Here is an 18981-nt window from a genome sequence, read left to right on the forward strand (position 1 = left end):
ATCTGCATTTCGCATATATTTCAATGTGGCATGTGAAAGGAAATCCCAATTTCCAGTCAGCCACCCACACACATCTGTTTGATGAGCTTAACGTTTTCAAGGCACAAGCCTGGGAAAATTTATATTTTTTAAATTAATTTTCTCATTTAACAGTAGGAAGGATATAAAAGAAATACATATATTATTTTTAATATAACTTCCATGAAATAACTTCTAAGAAATTTTCTTTAATAATATAAAACCAAATGCGTAGTTGATGTACTATCCTAGATAATTTATATATATCATCGTGTACTTATGCATTTTTATATTTATATTAATACATTATTGCATTAATTAAGACTTATGCAGGCATACATAAATTCGTTTTCTTTATTATTTAACTGCAAAGTTTGTATCTCATTGAGAAACCAAGTTTGATATACAAGTAATTGATTTGCTTATCAGCGATTATTTCAATCAATGGAATTTCCTAACTCTATTCACGTATTTACCGTTTGATATATGATTTAATATAAATAAACAAGACTTCTCATCAATATGGTTATTACTGGGCTAATGACTTTGTAAAATGCACCTAAAGCCGAGCTCGGTTAGTTTACGAGCTTGAATAACGAAATATGCACGAAATACATATCAAATATGTATTTATGCCAGCGTGTACAGCCACACAGCTGACACGTAAGCCCGGCCCGGGACTTATCCCTAATCCCCATTGCTCCGCATCCCCGCCAGAAAATCCTGGGACCCAAACTCTGAAAACTTCGTGCTGGGTTCCCACAAATCTCATTTCGTATGCGAGTCCGCCATCGCTTTTCCAGCGGCGGCAAGGGGTGAACACTACAACAACAATGCAGAGGTGTTGATAGAATAACGCAGGGCGTGAATTTTTAGTCGAAATATTACGTATAACGCAGACACGTACGGAGCCCTGGGGTTATACATATTTAAGCCCCATAAAGGAGCGCCAAGGAGCGAAGCGAGCACCACTCGCAATCAGTGGAGAAACTGCGATCCGCCGACCGGGATAAATGCACATATTAAATTTGAAACGTATTTGGAATTTTTGATGAGGCCAAAAACGAGGTTGGCTCGGGTGGTGGGTTAGGGTTTTCGGCGCTCGGGTGTTACGATTAGGTATTGGGATGGCGGCATATGGTCCAGATGGCGGCTGTCGGGCAACAGGGGTTAAAAGCCACTTTCGATGCGCCATAGTTGTTGCCATTTTCCTCTCGGTTTGTCGCTGCCATTTCCGCTGGCGTTGCACTTGGAACGTACGTTGAACCGGCCGGGCTGGGCCAAGCCAAGCCAAGTGTATCCGAGAGATACAGATACTGCCAGATATACCCAATGCCGGCCCCATTTGCAGCCCCTTCCCAACCTCGTTGGCCCATTCGTTGCGGTGGCTCAGCGAAGATTGAGGACGAGGCCCCTCTTTCCAGCCAGTCTTTCCATCGCCCCATCTTTCAATCTTTTCATTTGCCCAACCGTCTGTATCTGTATCTCAGGCAATGCGAATGGCAATGGAAATGGGAATGACCATCGTGTGGGCACTCAACCCACTTGACGGCGCGACTGGAACTCATCTCGAATGCGCGCCTCTTATCCGATCCATTATTTCGATGGATTTATAGGCATGAAGGTTGGGCAGCCACTCCATTCAAAGTACCCCGACCACATTCCCAATCCTATACCATCCCATCTTGTCCAGTGTTTTCGTTGAATTTTTTATGCCTCTTCGCTGGTCCTCGAATCTCGAACCTCCTCCTCATCGACTGTTGTTGTCGAGGTAGTTTTATATTTTGTTATCTTTTCTTTAAACTTTTCATGCCCTCGGTTTGATGGCATTTGAAGTTTTTGTAGTTATTAGTTGGCACATAGTTTTGCTGAGCTCAGCCAAATCTGAAATAAACCAATAATTACTGGCTGCTGAGTGGCGGCTGTACTGCTATTAACTACTTAAATCGATAAAAACCTCTTACAAATTTAAGGCGGAATTTGTTTTTGAAGTCTAGACAATCACATTGTTATCGACTTTAAAGAAATCATAAGATGAAGTAAAAAAGCTTTTTTTAAAATGTAATAAAACGTTTGAATGGAGAAAGGTTCAATTAAAATATATAAAGTTTTGGTGTTGCACACAGAATTAAGTACTTGTTACCAATATATTTAAAGTTTAAATTTGTAATGAGTATTTTCTGTCTGCTTAACTAACTATATAATTTTTTCTTATATTATTCCTTCAAATTGTTCAGTATTTTCACTCTCTCAAAAATCACCAAAAACTGACTTCCCCTCGTGCAGTGTAATTTACAACTGAAACAGCCTCCGGAGCACGGAATAGCAAGCAGAGGGGGTATATTTTAGAAAGTTACATAAGCAAACAATCCTTTTGTGTACAATATCTATGGACCCGTTCTATCTCGCCAGTCACCCTCAATGTGTTGCTCTAATTTCATTGTTCACGGTCTCTTCGGCTTTGTTTGAGTTTTGAATATGCCGAGCATGTAACAATTTTGGGTTGGGAAGGAGACTAAGGGCGAAAAGGGTTCTCCAGTTCTCGGTTCGTCCAACCGTCGCCACCATAAATCAGTTGGGCATCGACTTCGACATCGACAACGGAGGGCAATATGCGTAAATGCAATAAAATCATAAAACGAATTGTTCAGAGGGGAAACTGGGATGCTAAACGGAAAATTTGAATCTCAGCTCGCGGCGAGAGTTGTACCGTTTTTGGGCCGACGCACGGACGGCATTCTTTTTATGACCCGGTCGCGTTAACTGGACGCAAATAGAGCTCGACGGGGAGCAGAATCGGGGGCAGAGGACGGGCTCTCCGGGCTTGACATTTCTGTTGTATAAATATACAAATACATATTTTGATTTGGTGCGCGTGCAGGCCATGCCCATGTCCATGCCCTAATTCTTTCAAGATACTCGCCCTCGAGATATATTCTCGCATCCATTAGATACAGATACAGTTCGCAGGGTGGCCGTTCTACAATTTTCAGTTATTCGTTTCATTTTTTTCGGACACTGACTCTGCGCATCCATAAAACGCCTTTACATTTTGTCCCCGCCTCGTTAGTCGTGGATGTTTTGGCTTGCATCTGGCAGATGCATGTATGTATGCAAATGAATGTCGTGTCCACCAGTACGGCGGCAAATGCAAATGCGTCTGGTTATGCTCGACCATAGACTATAGACTATGCCATACAGCGTAGGCTTTCTGGACAACCCGCGGCGCATTCCGAAGTGCCCTATAAAAGTGTCACTTTTTATTTGGGCCCAGTCGCCCGTTTGCCTGATTAGTCAGAGTGCCATACAAACGGCCATTGGGCTTTCCTTCGCATCTCCATAGTTTTTCAGCATAGTTGTCCATATTATGTTTTCTTTTTTTTCGTTCAGAAGCCGGTCGGGAGGTGAACACACTGCCGGCAGGCAAATAAACCAGAAATGGTATAGCTCTGGCCAAAACGCCAAAGACATTAAATCAGTTCATTTGCATTCAGCGACCTGGTCCTGTTTATTTGTCCAAAAATGTTTCCATAAACAATGTTCGACTTTATTTACAAGAGTTGGACAAAGAAACAAGTTTGTTTACCGGTCCGATGGCTGCAATGAAAACGCAATAATGCAGTCAATAATTGGTATTGTAAAGGCTGTTTATTGATTGTTTGTGGAACTTGGCTGCTGAAAAATGCGCATTGTTCATTGATCTCTTTGCGCCATTTTGAAAGATACATTTTATTATGTAAAAATATATTTTAGTTGTGGTGATTAAAACTGAATTTCTAAGTGGATTAATAAACTAAAATTTTTGAAATGGTTCAATTCATTTAAAATTTCGGAGAAAAAAGTCACAGTGACAATTATGGCGCAGAGCCCGAAAAATATTCAATAAATATTATCTACGAGCAGCAATCTTTCTTGATTTGAGTGCATTTTGATTCGGCGAAAGGGGGAACATTTGTAGCTACAAATGTCCGGCTCCCCCTGGATCCCACAAATCCCACAGACTTTCCGTGCAAAAGGGCGATCGGTGTTTTGGGCAGCCCGCCACGTGCAATAAATCCAGAGACCATAATCAGGATTTATGGGGCTCGGTGTTGTTGCTGTTGTTGTCGGCGGAGCTTCAAACATTTTTATGATGTCTCTGCAGTATTTATGAGCGGATGGCGGTGGAGCGGACGTCGGAGCGTAGCAGCCACTGATATTACGCGGCGGGCATAAAATCCGAATAATTTGCAACAGGTGATAATTGTTTTACAATATGTTCGTGCATGCGAGCGGGGGAGCGCGTAGAACAAGTGTATTTATGGGCTGGTTCATAAAACAAAACCTTGTTAGCACCTCGATAGCTCCTACCGCCAATCGAATCGTCGAATAGGCCCTATATAGAGTCGTATTCGCATATACACATATGCACTGGAATTTATTCACTGCGAATTGATTATTAAATAAACTTTGCGGCTATCGTGCAGATTGATTGATTGATGGCCCGACCGCACTCTGATTGATGATTGGCAGCACGGCAAATGGGAAATGCCAAAAGCCGCCGCTCGGCGTGCAATTAAAAAAAAAATTTTATGATTTGTTGTGATTTTTGTAATTGGCATTTTTACGAGGGCTACCTGACGATGCGGATCCCATGCGAAATCGTAATCAGAATCGCTCATTTCTATGCAGTATTCAGTGCGGCTTTTATTGTTTTGCAATTAATTTGGCATTGTTAATAGTTTGTCTGGTCGTGTGCCAGAATGGCTGGCAAAGGTGTCATAACTCACGTAATAAACGCCTCGCAGTTTAGCCGGCTTTGTCACACTGACTTCTAGCATAAAAGATACCATACCCTATACCCATTTACCATCCCGCACTGTCTTTTGCGACTGGCCCATAATTCACTCGCCCAAAACACATGAATGGCCCTCGCAATCGTAAAAGCGAGGAAAGCCCGTTGTGTTTCAGAGTGTGTGTGAGTGTGCGGGGGAAAGAGTTTTACAATCGTTTAAAAACTCGTCAAAAAATTAGACCTTAAAATATTGTATTTGCGTTTTGGTGGTATAGACTGGGCTTCCTCCCCCTCCCCATACCTTCGCTACTGCCTGTGTTTTTTACGAGCCAACAAAATATTTTTATATTAGCAATATTTTCACTAGGCGTGGGGCTCTGATTTGATTGTGCATTTTCGGCATTGTTTGGTATTTTACTCTCTGCTCTGACATTTCGCCGCTGATTCATCGGTGGCAATTAAAAAGCGTTTATTTTTATAGGGTTTTGGTTTTTTTTTTTATCCATTTCGAACAGTGCATGTGCTGTACTATCTCCCTCACGCTCTCGCAAAAGTGGGCAGTGCTCTTTTGCGGCGCCATGCCGCCGCCATTACTCTTGCCTCTCGCTCTCACTTGACGATCGCCGTATCGCCTACTCACTTGCACTCATTTCAGCCATAGCCATTATGGCCGGCTGAGGTGAGTTCCGTCGTGGTGACTTCGCCGCTCACTCGTAACGTCGACGCCGGCTGCGCTGCTTTGCCCGGTGTTTCGTTGCTTTTGTTTTTCCAGGCAGCTGCTGCACTTTTCTTGCCTGAAAAAATGTTAAGGGAAAACTCTTTTAGCTAAATTGAAATGTTAAGATAGAGATACATAATTAGATACGGTTCATAATGTCAACACATTAAAATTCTTTCCCAACATTGTACATTTTTATTCCGTAAATTTAGTCATTTTATTCCAAAAAAATTGAATACACGGATAGACGGATGGAAAACCAGATCAACTCTGCAAGGATCACTAATTTATATTTTACAAAAAGTAATTGACTTTTCTGATATATTAATAATAAATATGCCATTGCAATGTATTATTCCCGTCGGAAAATTAAAGAACATATAAAACACATACTTTTTAGAGTGCTATGATAAAAAGATTTGAATTTGATCTTCTGCATGGTGCATTCCAATCCCGGAGAGTGCAAAACTCATCGCTGCCCTTAACCTTTAGGCACTGCGAACTTGACACCATCGCCGCGTGAGTCACACTGTTTGATGCAGCTTTAATGATCCGCGCTTTGTAACTAAATGCACAATCCTAGGCGGCTTAACCGCTCCACAATTAATTTTATTGGCACTTAAGATTGAGAGGAAGCAGCGCAGCGGGCGAGCGTAATTAAAATAATAATATGAATTATAAAAGGAATTGCTAGCCTGTGGTCAGGCATCAGAGCAGAAACGTTGGCCAAAAGGTGTATTTTCAGCTCCAATCTGAACCCACTTAACCTTAACTCAACCTTTGGCTCCCGCACTCACGCACACTCACAATGGCAATCCCAGTCGAGTGCGGAGTCCGTGAAAATGTTACCAAAAAGTAAAAACTGAATTTCCAACTTGTTTTCCCTCTGGCCTTTTCCACTGCGGCACATTTCCCCCGGCCGCAAATCTCGCGCAGCTTTCAAAATGTCAGCCCATCGTCGGTGAAGAGGTGGCTTTTGGTGTCGAGGTTGACTAGTTGCACTTAGAGAAATTTGTCTTGAAAACAAAGTCAAATCTTTGCTAAGTCAACAGTATTTCCATGTTTTGCAAAATCATATTCAAGATTTTCCATAATATATTTTGGACTTTTCTATTATAAATTATCAATATATGTTTTCAATTTCTTTCTCACCGGATTTCTTTTGTTTTCTGTGTGATATGACGTGGAAGCCAGAATCTCCTTCGCACCACTCTGCGAACCACTCCGCAAAAAGTTAATGGACCGTGCATGTTTTTCTCTCAGCCGTGGCGCTTAACATTATTTATGGTGGATGGAAAACTGCTATTTATACTGCTCCTCCCAACTCGGTTCGCTTTCGACTTCCTTTCGACACTGCTGACATTGGCTGTTGTTTCAGTTGCATATTCCGCATAGTTTCGCAGTTTTCCCCCTCTTTCCACTGAATGGGTAATTACTTGGTTGCTTTGCCCAGCGGAGATTGAGCCATCATCGTATTTTCCCAATTGATAAGTGTTTTTGGGTATTTCTGTGATTTTGAATTGCGGTGCCATGGCTTTTCATTAATCTAGGGTCTAAAGGGCAGCTTAACACAGGGGTGTCTTATCGAACATGATAATGAAACATGTGCACGGATAGAGTTATTTGCAAATTCAATAATTCAACCAAATGGGCTGGCTAAATGGCATATTTTGTTCTATACATTAACGGACACAAAGGTGGTTGGTTGGTCCTATTTATTCTAAATTGTTTTATTTTAGGAGCAGTGAAAAACATACATTTAATATAAAAAAAAAGCACACACCTGATATGTGACTTAGTTCTTACGAAGGTTAAGTACAGAATGTTTGAAAATTCAAATCTGAAATCACTCATCATACTTCCATTTTCTGAGCAGAGTGCTAAGTCAGAAGATTCTACATGAGTGTGGTTCAGTAAGTACTTCATATTCCCCTCCCTCTTCTGACGTGTTTTTCCCCTCCGAGTGTGACCAACTTAATTAAACCAGCACAGAAAGTGTACTAAGGCGAGTTGAAGGGGGACAGGGGTCATAATCGCAACCGTTGGCCATCTCGTTGTTTTTTTTTGCTTTAATAAAAATAATTACTCGCATTTTTTGTGTGCTGCTTCTGTAGTCTTCTTTTTTGCTGTTGCTGCTTTGTTTTCTGGCTCAGAGCCGCAATTTTGAAGCGTTTTATGGCCGAGTTTTTGTTTCGTGTGTGCGACGGCCATTTTTTGAGGCGAACGCTTTCCAGATTGCAATCTAAATGGCGTTTTTTTCTGTATTTTTTCCCCCGCTTGCCTTAATAATTTTTTTCTTCGTTTTGCTTTGCGGTAGAGGCAGCAGCAGCGGCAGCTTTCAATTTATGAAACACGCTTATTACTTCTCCTCGAAAAAGCAAAGAGCTGTCGCTCGTTACGCGCTTCTCTCGTCGGTTTGCGCCAGGGCCAAAGGCAGGTAATATGGCAATCAGCCTCCAAGGCCGTCGATCGGGTGGTGGGCAGGGGTAGTGGGGAAGGCGGTCCCCCGGTCCGGCCATCAGTGTCCGTACTTCTGCTCACGGCCAGCAGATACTGATACAAATATATGTAGATATGTGCAGCCTTTGGCTCAGACTATGCCACTTGCCAGTTGGATGGCCAATTACACACATCACTCTTGGCCAAGACTTTTCTACAATTTTGTTTTGTCGATCCCCTATCCCCCTCTTACTATGTCTTTTCCGCAGTTTGCCACTGTTAATTGCACAGGTTGCTGCCGCTGCGGCTGGCGGGTATTTTTTAATTGTATTTTCCAGGTTTTTAATTAAAGCTCAACTTGATTTTCAGTTTAGTTGCAATTTCAAAGCTGGCTTTTTGTTTTCGCACTTGACGCGAAACAGGTTTGCATTTGATTGGCAGGCCAAGAGCCGGACAAACGGGTTTTGGGAGCACGAATCAGGATGCCGAAGACGTTTTTACGATACCCCTACCTCTACTCAAACTCATACCCCCAGCAAATTACAGTCACACAGCGCAGTTGGCTAGTAGTTGACTTTCTTTGAGCTAGTACTAACGTACTAACTAGCCTTCGGATTAAGTTAATGCAGACAGCATCCCATCGCAACTTCCCATTTGGCAGGCACATCTATTTGCTATTCAAACGAGCCTCGGGTTTCATGAATCGGCCAGAACGCTGGCCATTAATGCCCGGCCCCTATGCAAATGAGTTTTGGCCAGCTGAATGGGCCATCAAGCAGCCGCGTAGTGTTCGCTTCTTCTCCCGCTCCGATTCACTGAGAAAAAGTTTCGAAATAGGAAACTAAAGAGATCTCATGAGTGGTAGTCAGTTGCTATGAAAAGTAGTGAAAGGGGTATTAATTGAAATATTACTGAATAAATTAAATTCATTTAGTTCGAGAGCACTCGGAATCATCAAGTGGGAGTAATGATGAACATAGCAAAAGTCAAAAAAAGCCAAAAAAAAAAGGCAAAATTAATTATTTGTTTAATGTTGTGGGATACCATTGCTTCATGGTTTGGCCCAAATTTAAAATATAAATATTTGGTTAAGGAAATCTTAAACAAGTATATGGATATATAAGCAACGAACTGATATCTCGTGATTTATATCGACGTTCTGTTTCCTGAGGTATATTTCGGTGTGCCTCTTCCTTGCGACTTTTCACGCAACGCTTGCCGCCGACGCTGTGGCAGCCAACCGAAAAGTCCGCCGAGATGTGCAAAGTTTGCCTTCGAGCGGCCTTAATGGGCACTGCACGAATACGAATACTTGGCTCTGTATAGTGTGCGCTATAGGCCATAAGCTCTGTGGTATGTGCGAGCAATTGTGGGCTTGTCATACTGCGACGAGTGTCTCATGCGTGTGTGTGTGTGTGTGAGCGAGTGTCTTTGGAAATGGCCGCGATCACACGGATGCACACACTCGCAGACAGCATGTTATAATTAAAATTAAGGGAAGCGACGCGAATGTAAAAAGGCAAAAACAGAAAAATATACTTCTTGCACTTTGGCGGTACGATCGTTGAGTCTCCCGTCCCCCCTCCCTTCCACAGAAAAATGAGAAAAAAAAAAAACGAAAAACCCCCCTCCGCGATCGCGGCTCCCATTTGAATGTTCACTTGTTCGCGTCTTTGTGTCTCTTTCTGTCTGCCAGTGGGGCCATAAAACCCAAAATAATACTAAGTAAAAAAAAATGTTTTGTGTGAAACAGCCCCCCCTTGGGAAGGCCCCTCCTCCCAGTTGTGGCGCTCGGGTTCGGCGGTTTGGAGATCGGAACTGCGAGATCGGCTCTCTTCGCGTTCGCGTTCGCATTCGCTGCGGCTTTGTCTAAACAACAAAATATTGAATTTAATTTTTTAGTGTTAGTTGCTCTCTAACAATTTCGGAGTCGTTATCGCATGCGCATGTCGCGTTCGCGCCTCCGTCGAATAATTTTCTGTGTTCCGCCCGCCCTTGAGTTTTCCATCGACGTCCTACGCCTGGAATAATCGCCACTCCTGCTTTCGAATCCGTTGACGATCCAGTTTACAAATCCCATACACACAAACCGATCCCCAATTCGAGGGACGAGTGCGCGAGTGTGTGCGGGGGGATTCAAAAATAATGCCGATTAATTAAACATATTGACCAGTGGCCGTAAATAATGGAATTTGAAATTCACCCGTGTTGAAAAGTTCATTACATTGTGAGTCCGGGCACACCAAAATATTTATAACTGCATTTGAAAAATAATTCCGGGCCGATATTTAATGACGGCTACCCAACGGATTTTTATGAGTTCGACGATTTCGTTTCAAATTATTAAGTGATTGGGTGAAATATTCCTCTGGTCTTATCACTCAGTTCATAGAATCATTAAAGGCGGTGAGTTCTGCATCTCAATTCGGATGAGTAATGGCTGACATAATCGTTATTTTAATATTTATTATATAATAAAGTATTTGACGACATTGCGCAATATAATTTCACTATATTAGGCACGGTATTTTGACAAAGGAAAATTTGTATGGTTAATAACTTAATAGATCCTAATTATTTTAGCGATTTCCCCTACAATTTATGGACCAATAAACATGTTTTAGTTATATTATAGATGATGGATAGTTTCCATTTCAATGGGAATTCAAACGTAAATTAGTTTCAGTATATTTTTCAAACGACAAATTTATTTTTCTAAAACGTAAACCGTATTGCAATTGTTTATTTCGTTCTAATAAAGGTATAATTGAACATAGAAAAAAACTGAGCGCAATAAAATAATTTTTTTAATATATGTATGATAACATCTTTATATCTATTTTCCTCATTTCTGTTGCAGATTTTGACCAAAAGCACTACCCAAATAACTGTATCAATAAAAAGCTGGTAAGTGGAAATTAAATAAAGTAAAATATCCCCATAATTAAGGGCGTTTTCCGCACGAATCGATGCCATGCAAAAGCCCGATCCCAGAGTCAAACCGAAATACCTTTTGATTTTTATGGCCGAGACAATTCGATTGTGCCCAGCGTCAGGGGAGCATTATTGTAACATAAAGTGGTCTGCCCCCTGATCCTGCTCCTGCACCCCTCCTCCTCCTCACCGACACGACCATCCGCATTCGCGACAAGCGGAGGGCGTTAAAGTGTCCAGGCTGGCGAGGCGGGCTGTATTAAAAATGGCAATAAATAAAGTAAAGTACGGCGAGTACATGATTTCCCTGTTAAGATCCCACACACAGGACCCTGGTGCGCAGTGGGCGTGTCCGGGGGCGGTGGGTGGTGGGCGCTGGGCGGCCAGGACAGTGTCCGAGCGGGCCAATTGTGGTAAATCGGAAGTTAAAGACGGCAATAAAACGACGCAATAAAAATCTATGAATGACACATTAAATCAATTGCCAAAAATCACAAAAGCGTGGAAAAAGTCGCTTATGAGTGGATTTGACCACTTGGGTGTCGTCGATGTAGGCCATTCGGGGATAATGAATTCATTCGAAAGTTGAAGTGAGTTCATTTTATGACCGTGAGAAATCGAACAAGTGAGCTAATTACCCACTATCGCCTAACTACCTCTGTTTTCGGGTGCATCTGAAGAGGCTGCAGCTCCAGACTGACGCCATCTGCACTCCGATATGGAGTCAGGTGCATCCTCGATTAAGCAATGCATTTCAAAGTCCTGACATTTACAACTCCATTCCCATTGTTTGGCAGACTTTCCCAACGCGAAAACCTATCCCGAAAAATGAAAAAAAAAAAAAAACCGGGCGTATGTGGCTTATCCAAAAGAAGTACCATTTTTAACGACTTTCCCCAGAACAAAGGGGAAATCGTGCACGACAACAAGAAAATAGCAGCCAAGTTCCACTTATGAAGTAATAAAACGAGAAGTAAGGAAAACACGCTGCCAGGGTTTATCGGTGGCAGAAATCGGACTTCAAGTCGGACTCCTGCCTATATGGCCGCCATATTAACGATCGGGGCTTGGATATCGAAGGACGGACGGACGAGCAGCAGGTCGCTCAGGGAGCAGGTGGGCAGGTGAGCGGTCCGCCTGCTTTCTGCTTTCCCCGACTAACAGTTTTCGGTTTTCGGTGAGTGCAAAGGCCGCCGGTGGCCATTTTTCGATGACTTCATTCGGCAGCTTCAATTGCCGGCGTTTCACCTTTCTCCCTCGCCGACCGGGCGAAACATGTGCATCCGTCAGATACTCGGATACGAGATACCCGTACTGTACTCTGCCAGTGCCTGTATAAAACCCATAAAATATGTGCACGTCAACGCGTTTCGTGCTGTCTTTTGTGCAGCCATTATTAAATTTCTGATTGTGGCTTTCTACTCGCATGTCTTTTCCTCCTCTCATTGTCTGTCCGCTGGACAGGGGAACATGGAACGGATGGACGGAGGGATGGACTGTTGCACTGGACGACCAGCGGACCGGTTCGACTTTTTATCTCTTTTCTCCTCCGTTGGCTAATCGAGCTCTGATGGGGAATTAGGTATTTTTTCCCTTCCGCGGACAGTGGATAAGACCAGAAAAATTAATTGATATAAACTAATATCAATATGTAGATATTCAAGAATAGGAGTCCTTGTGCCTAAAATCTTTTTATGGCTGGAAAAAGTTGTTTTCGTACTTGATTTTCAGAAAACTAAAGTTTTTTATGATATGTTTCTGTGAGCTAATCCCACTGTGCATCATTTAGTTGACTTCTTCTCCGGCACCCAAATGAAAATTAGCTTGAGGTCCTCGCCATGTTAGTCAGCAGGAATTCCACGGAATCGAGGGAAAAAGAAACAATTTTCGGGAGAGGCGGGCATTTTTAACATTTTCAGGCTTATCACGTAGTCTTTGGATCGTTTTCAGAGTTCTTTGGGTGCAGGCAACCTGCAGCTGAGCAGAGACAACGATAAAAAGTTAAATTTATAATTCAATTAATAATGTCTGCATGGATGGCAGCGTATCTGAATAAAAAGTAATGGCAGTTGTCACTTGCTGTGTAGGAATGCGTTAATAGGTATCCATAAGGCCCACGATATCTGCGTTTTCCATTTCTCAGGATTGTTTGCTTGCGGTCTATCTGCAAGATACAAAACCTATATATACGGGGAGTACAAAGGAACAAAGTAAAATGAGGACTCATTGAGTGCAGGCAACGACCCAAGAGGGATCGATATTTCAGCCCAGCCACCCATGGCCACCCCCACAACATTCGACCTTGTTTGTGTGGGTGTTTGCGGAGTGTGTGTGTGTGTGTGTGTTCAGCAAGCGACAACGTCAGCAAAAGTGTTTTCAAACTCGGCTACCCTTGGTCCTTGGGGGTGGTTCGTTTCGTGTTTTTCCCGAGCCGCCCTCAAGCGTTGGCGCCCACTTTTCCACCCCAGCCCCACGTTCGCCATCTCGTTCGCTCCTCTTTGCCATTTTCTCCCTCTGTCTTTTGGTCCTTTTTCCTTTATCCTTGAATGCTTTTGACTTTGCTTATCGCGACCGCCTGTCGTTGTGTGGGGGTTGTTTGGGCCAAACACTCTGGCAGCCAGCGGAAGTGGGTGGTTGTGTGGGTGGTGCGCTGGGTGGTGCGCTGGGTGGAGGAGGCCGTTGATGTAGCGAAACTGAAATTAACCTTTAGGGAGCCGGAGACGCGCACGCTATTTGAATAAATATTTTGCTGACTTTGGCTGCCAGGCATGTCGGCAGGCTGGGCGGAAGGGGCAGCGAAGGGGTGGCTCCTGCTGAATCCCTCCATTTATATATATATGTGTGTGTGTGTCTATATCTCTTTGTGCTGCTTAGCTATGTAACTATTCTATGTGGAAATTATGCTTATGTAAATGAGGCAGTTGCCTTTAAAAAGGAAACGAGGGATAAGTGAAGGAGGCGAGAAAGAAAATTCCAAACAAGAAATAGGAACACAATATAGCGAAGTTTCCATCCCCCGCTGGGAATTTTCTTACAGCAAAAGAGCGCTGGAAAAGCAGAATTGATGATTTCACTTTATTTTTTCTTTTTTTTTTTGGGAATGACGGGGTTTTATGCCTGAGCTTTGGGCTAAGCTGCTGCGCTTCAATTTCGTTAAGTTGAAAGTAGAAAAACCTCTCTCATCATCGATTTGCATACATGCAATAATGCCACGCACAAATCTCCGGCCGATTTGATTCGGGCTATTTCTCGTTCTGTGACAATTAATTCGCCATAAAATTCCCGGCTCTTTTATCACACTCCCAGATGGCAGAGTACAAATATGTGGGGATGTGCTGAGACGCCATCAAATAGCCTAACGACATCATAACTCGTGTCTCGTCGTGTTTGCTGGAATTTTAACTGGTGGCCAATTTAATGCCCATAAAGATGGTATTAACACCTTATTGGAGCAGAGCGGGGCAATTAACACTTTGGCCCACTGGCCATAAAGCCTGTCAAACAAACAAGAGGTGCGTCTGCCCGATGGACCGGCTGCATCAATGGGTTAAGGATCAATCGGGATTTTTGGGGAGTTCATCCACCAAGCAAAGATGCACCAGAACCTTTGCGCAATAAGTGCCATTAAAAAAGTCATCACTCGCATATGTGGTTCAAGTTCAGAGGAGCTGGCCACTTTATGGCCGTCGATTTTGGCCAACTGAGTGGCTACTGAGTGGAATTTGAATTGAACGGAAGCGGCAAGGCAGCAATTCGACTGCAAATGTGTCTATTTTTATGGCCCCCACTGTCGCAGGCCACACAGCCCTTTGTAATTAAATTTATGAGTTGCCCCAAGGTCGTCGCCTGTCGTTGGAGGAGTGGATTTGTCTGCCAAAGAAGGTGAAAGTAATGCCCGATTTTAAGGAGCTATCCAGCGCCGTTTATGTGACTGCAAAAGCCCAAAAAAAAAAAAAACCAACTGAAACAGTAAGCAGACAGAAGTCAAACGCCTGACACGGGTATTTCAACTTTCCGTCGACTTAATTCCGATCATAAAACCACTCGGAGCCACTTGCATGCTCCACTACGATCCACTCAGACTGAAAACCACCGCTGACTATGGTTACCCACCATAAAGTGGCCAAAAGTGTTGTTTTAATTTTAGGGGTGTTTACTTTTATTTTTATTGCAATATATAATGCAATCTACATACAATTTCACTTGCCAAAGAGTTGTGGCCCGCGCGCTCTGTCGCTGTCTCGTTCTCTTTCGCTCCGTATATGTCTGTCGTAAAACGCTTTGCTGGCAATAAAAGGCAGTTAACTAGTTAGATTTAATGTACTAAAATATGGCTCAAGTACAGACACGGCACTTTCTCAGGTGCTTAAACTTATATGAATGCCAGATACGATAAACGGCCATTTAGGGGTATCATGGCTAATTGTGGCTTCCACATTTTGTCATTTAACTGGGGGGTCTCAATTAGTGCTCCTGTAATTGATACCCCAATGAAAAAGGTTGGCCCTCCTTAACCCTTTTAAAAAGTGCTCAAGGGTGGCGGCCAGGTTGATCAACCCTTTTTGTGAGAATTTTAAAGAAGCTTTTAAGCAGAAACACGCGCCAGACAACAAAGATTTAAGTTAAAATCTTGAAAGCTATTTCTATTATTATATACTCAGCCCGATGACATATTTATGGCACATCTTAGATGTTCTACAAACAGTTGGGCATTAAACTGTACAATGTGCCAGTACCGTCAATTACTTTTGCGCCAGGCAAAGAGCAATGACATTTTGTGTACATAATTAAACAAAGCAATTCCCGATCATAAATTGCATCAACAATGGATGCGTCCCAAAGGAATATTGCCAAAAACAAAAAAAAAATACAAAAATGGAAACGCTGGGTAAACAAATTCCAAAGGGGCAAGGGGCGGTGGCCATGTTGGGAATGAGAGCAGCCGACACACATCTTAGGGATTCAGATACAAATTCAGAAAAAGATACAGATACAGATACAGCTACAGATACATGGCCCCTGACGACTTTCCACAAAATGTCTCGCTTGGAAGCTGTCAGCACGATATTTCATTTTTCAGCCCCTCCATGCTCCGTCCGCTCTTTGTTCTAATTATGGCCCGGGATGGGATGAGTTCGCTGTGTGTGTATCTCGTATCTTGTATCCCTTGTATCTGTTGTATTTCTCGCTTGGATGATTCTGTCGGCTGTTCTGTTGCCCAATTTCTGGCTGGTTCTTCTTGCTGTTTCTGTTTTCGTAAGAATCCCCCAGAACACGTTTCCACGATCAAACGCAAACAGGAATGAGAAAACTTGTTTGGAAAAGTCACAAATGCCGCTAAGTCACCTCATCGCCACCGCCAGAGCCTCGATCCAATCCGAGCTTAGTTTTTCAGTTTACTTAGAATCGGAATCGGGCCGCGTATATCTGTGATTCGTCTCCGGTTGCTGGCTGACTGGCTGGCTGGCTTACAGGGAAAACGGTGCGGGTCCAGCGAAAAAAGGGTTCCGAGAATAAAGAGATTCGGGGCCATTAAAGGTGCCGAGCGCTGGCCGAGACGTATCATAATTAGCTGGGAGAAAGATCATTAACGATCGTGGTGCGGGACCCCTGTGTCTAATTGGATAACATGAATTTAATTTTATTTAATTTCATTTAATTCGGACGCGCAGCATCTCCGGCCGGAGAACCCGAGAATCCGAGAACCCAAAAAACCCAGCGCACACACAACCGAAATTTTTTTTATGGCGACTGGCCAATGAACTTCTCTCTAACCATATTGTCTCGATTCTTTCTTCGGATATATTGCATGTGAATTTGTCCAAGACGATTATATATATTTTGTGGTAGGTTTATTGTTGTCCGAATTTAAATTTTAGCCCGACTCTGAGACCGGGCACACACATAATGAAGCCATAAGCCGCCCTTTCGGCCATAAACCCATTTGAATATTAATTTTGTTAATTAACTTATTCAAATTGGGGAATCGTTAAAAATGGAAGAAATTCTTTTTATAGCTATAGCTCTATTTCTTTTAAAAAGGAGGAGCGGAGGGGAAAGGCCAATGAAAGCCTTTATTGTTGGTGACAATAATACAAATTATTCATTATAAGTGTGACACCCACCGAACCGATCTTCCCACGATAATGTGGGTTGGGAATTGGAGCAGGAAGACGTCATTGTGCTTTTTAATATTTTAATAACCAGTCTTCATTTTGTATTGTCATGAAGAAAGGCAATATTGTTCTATTAAGAACTAATTGTGTTCATATCTTATAAAAAAAATCGAATGCAACTCAGATCTAAATATTCTTCATGCTCTCAAAGTCTAGTTCTAATTGCAATAGCCTATGAACATGCATTTGCCTCTATAAGAAGAAAATATGCATGAAAACTATAGACACTGGAGCCCCTTCATTCCGAACAAATCGTTTGTGTTTCCCATTTTCCATTTCCCTTTTTCCTCGTCCAGGAACTGCAGTCAAATGATTTTACGAGAGAGCTGAGTGCGATCAAAGCGAAAGCGAAACTCTTGAGGGACACATGGAGCCAGTTCCTCCGGATTGGTATGGAGTGGGGTGCAGTCAAGTGGAGTGCAGTTGGGCATGAAAGTACAGACAATCGAAGGGCAGGAGTTGACTTTGACCCTGACACCGCCTTTGGGAGATCCAAGTGTGTATCTGTGAGTGTTGCACAATGCAAATGCGAAACGAGAAACAAATTTTACGACGTGTTTGACGGCTGTCTGTCGCTGCTGTCTGCGTGTCTCCTTGTCTTACTGACTCCGACTCCGAATCCGACTTTGACTCTCGTTCCCATTCCCATTTCCTTTCCCTTTTCTCATCCGGAGCCGGCGCTCACTTCCGCACCGGCTTGAGGCCCTGTCCCTGCGGGAAATCGCGGCGTCCTTCATCCTTCATCCTGCGTCCTATTACCACTGCCCTCGTCCCTGGTTGGCTGCCAGTTTAGCCTCGCATTATTACCTGCGCGGTGTCAAATGCAAACAAGACGTTTGCGCCGGCCATAAAGACGGCATCTTTAGGCTCTTCTTATTTTTTTCCTTACATGCCGGGGAAAATGGCCAGCTATGATGAGTGGCGTCTGGTTGCAGCAGGCCCTTATTGATGGCCCTTGCTGTGGTTTACTTACCAAGTTTCTGCACCTTTTTTTGCAGTACGCGTCACTGGAAGTGAGCAGACCGGTGGAGTAGATCCATCCCCATTCAGCAGCGGTGCAGACCCACCAAGCACCACCCCAGCAACAAATCTCAGCGGTGGCGTCCGGCCAAAACCACCTCGTTGCGCCGACAGCGGCGAGCATCTCTCCCTCCAGCGTCAGTTCCCATCCCACAGGTAAGCTAACATTATAATTAGTCCTGTTTAAGCCAGATAAGTATATAAAGATTTAAGATTAAGGCGTAAAAAACAACTAATAATTTAAAGTAATTCTGAGTAGTTTAATAGGAAAAAGGGTCTAATCCCAATTTGAAATCAAACTTTATATCTATTTATAAATACAACAATTTTTTGGGATAAAAACGTTTGTATTTTAATGAACTTTTTGAGAATAGATTGTCGTAGTTAATTACAATCCTTGAAGTTTTTATAAGGTTTATAAGATCATATTTATTATGTAAGCAGTTGGACTCTTCAACTAAATGCGTGATGTATAAAATTAAAAATGAATGTTCTTGCATCTGATTTCACATATGAAATAATATTATGCTCAAATGCATTATTGTACCATAATTGCTAGTATGGATTTTTATGCGATTGTACGTACATTTTGCTGTCAAACGGGTTGAGAGTTGTTCTCATCGCGTCCTTTTTACGATTTGTTAACATTTCCTTGGCCTCGACTGCGTGCCTTTGCTTTTCTTCCAATGGCAATTGCCATAAAATTCTCATAATTGTCCATTGCAGCGTAAAATTTGGCAACTTCCTTTGGAAGTGAAACAGGGAGGGAGGGAATCTGTAGAACGGCCAAGAGGGAGAAAGGAAGTTGAGATAGGGGTGAAAAGAGACCCGGGGTTTCCTAACAATTGGGCTGTCATAATTTGCTGACTGAACTGGCGCACGCATGTATTTGTTTAACTAAT

The 18981-nt window shown here is 42.9% G+C and overlaps 1 protein-coding gene across 1 annotated transcript; it reads right to left on the reverse strand.

Annotated features, from left to right (window-relative positions):
• Nucleotides 1–5280: 5280 nt before the first annotated feature.
• On the reverse strand, nucleotides 5281–9808 carry LOC116801479. Its single transcript, XM_032721355.1, has 2 exons — nucleotides 9082–9808; nucleotides 5281–5586 (listed from the first exon to the last, which is right to left on the reverse strand). The coding sequence occupies exons 1-2, from the start codon at nucleotides 9329–9331 to the stop codon at nucleotides 5444–5446; spliced, it is 393 nt and encodes a 130-aa protein (XP_032577246.1). The 5' UTR covers nucleotides 9332–9808; the 3' UTR covers nucleotides 5281–5443.
• Between the last annotated feature and the right edge of the window lie 9173 nt (nucleotides 9809–18981).

This window comes from Drosophila sechellia, chromosome 3R (assembly GCF_004382195.2).
Source record: "Drosophila sechellia strain sech25 chromosome 3R, ASM438219v1, whole genome shotgun sequence".
Classification (NCBI taxonomy): domain Eukaryota; kingdom Metazoa; phylum Arthropoda; class Insecta; order Diptera; family Drosophilidae; genus Drosophila; species Drosophila sechellia.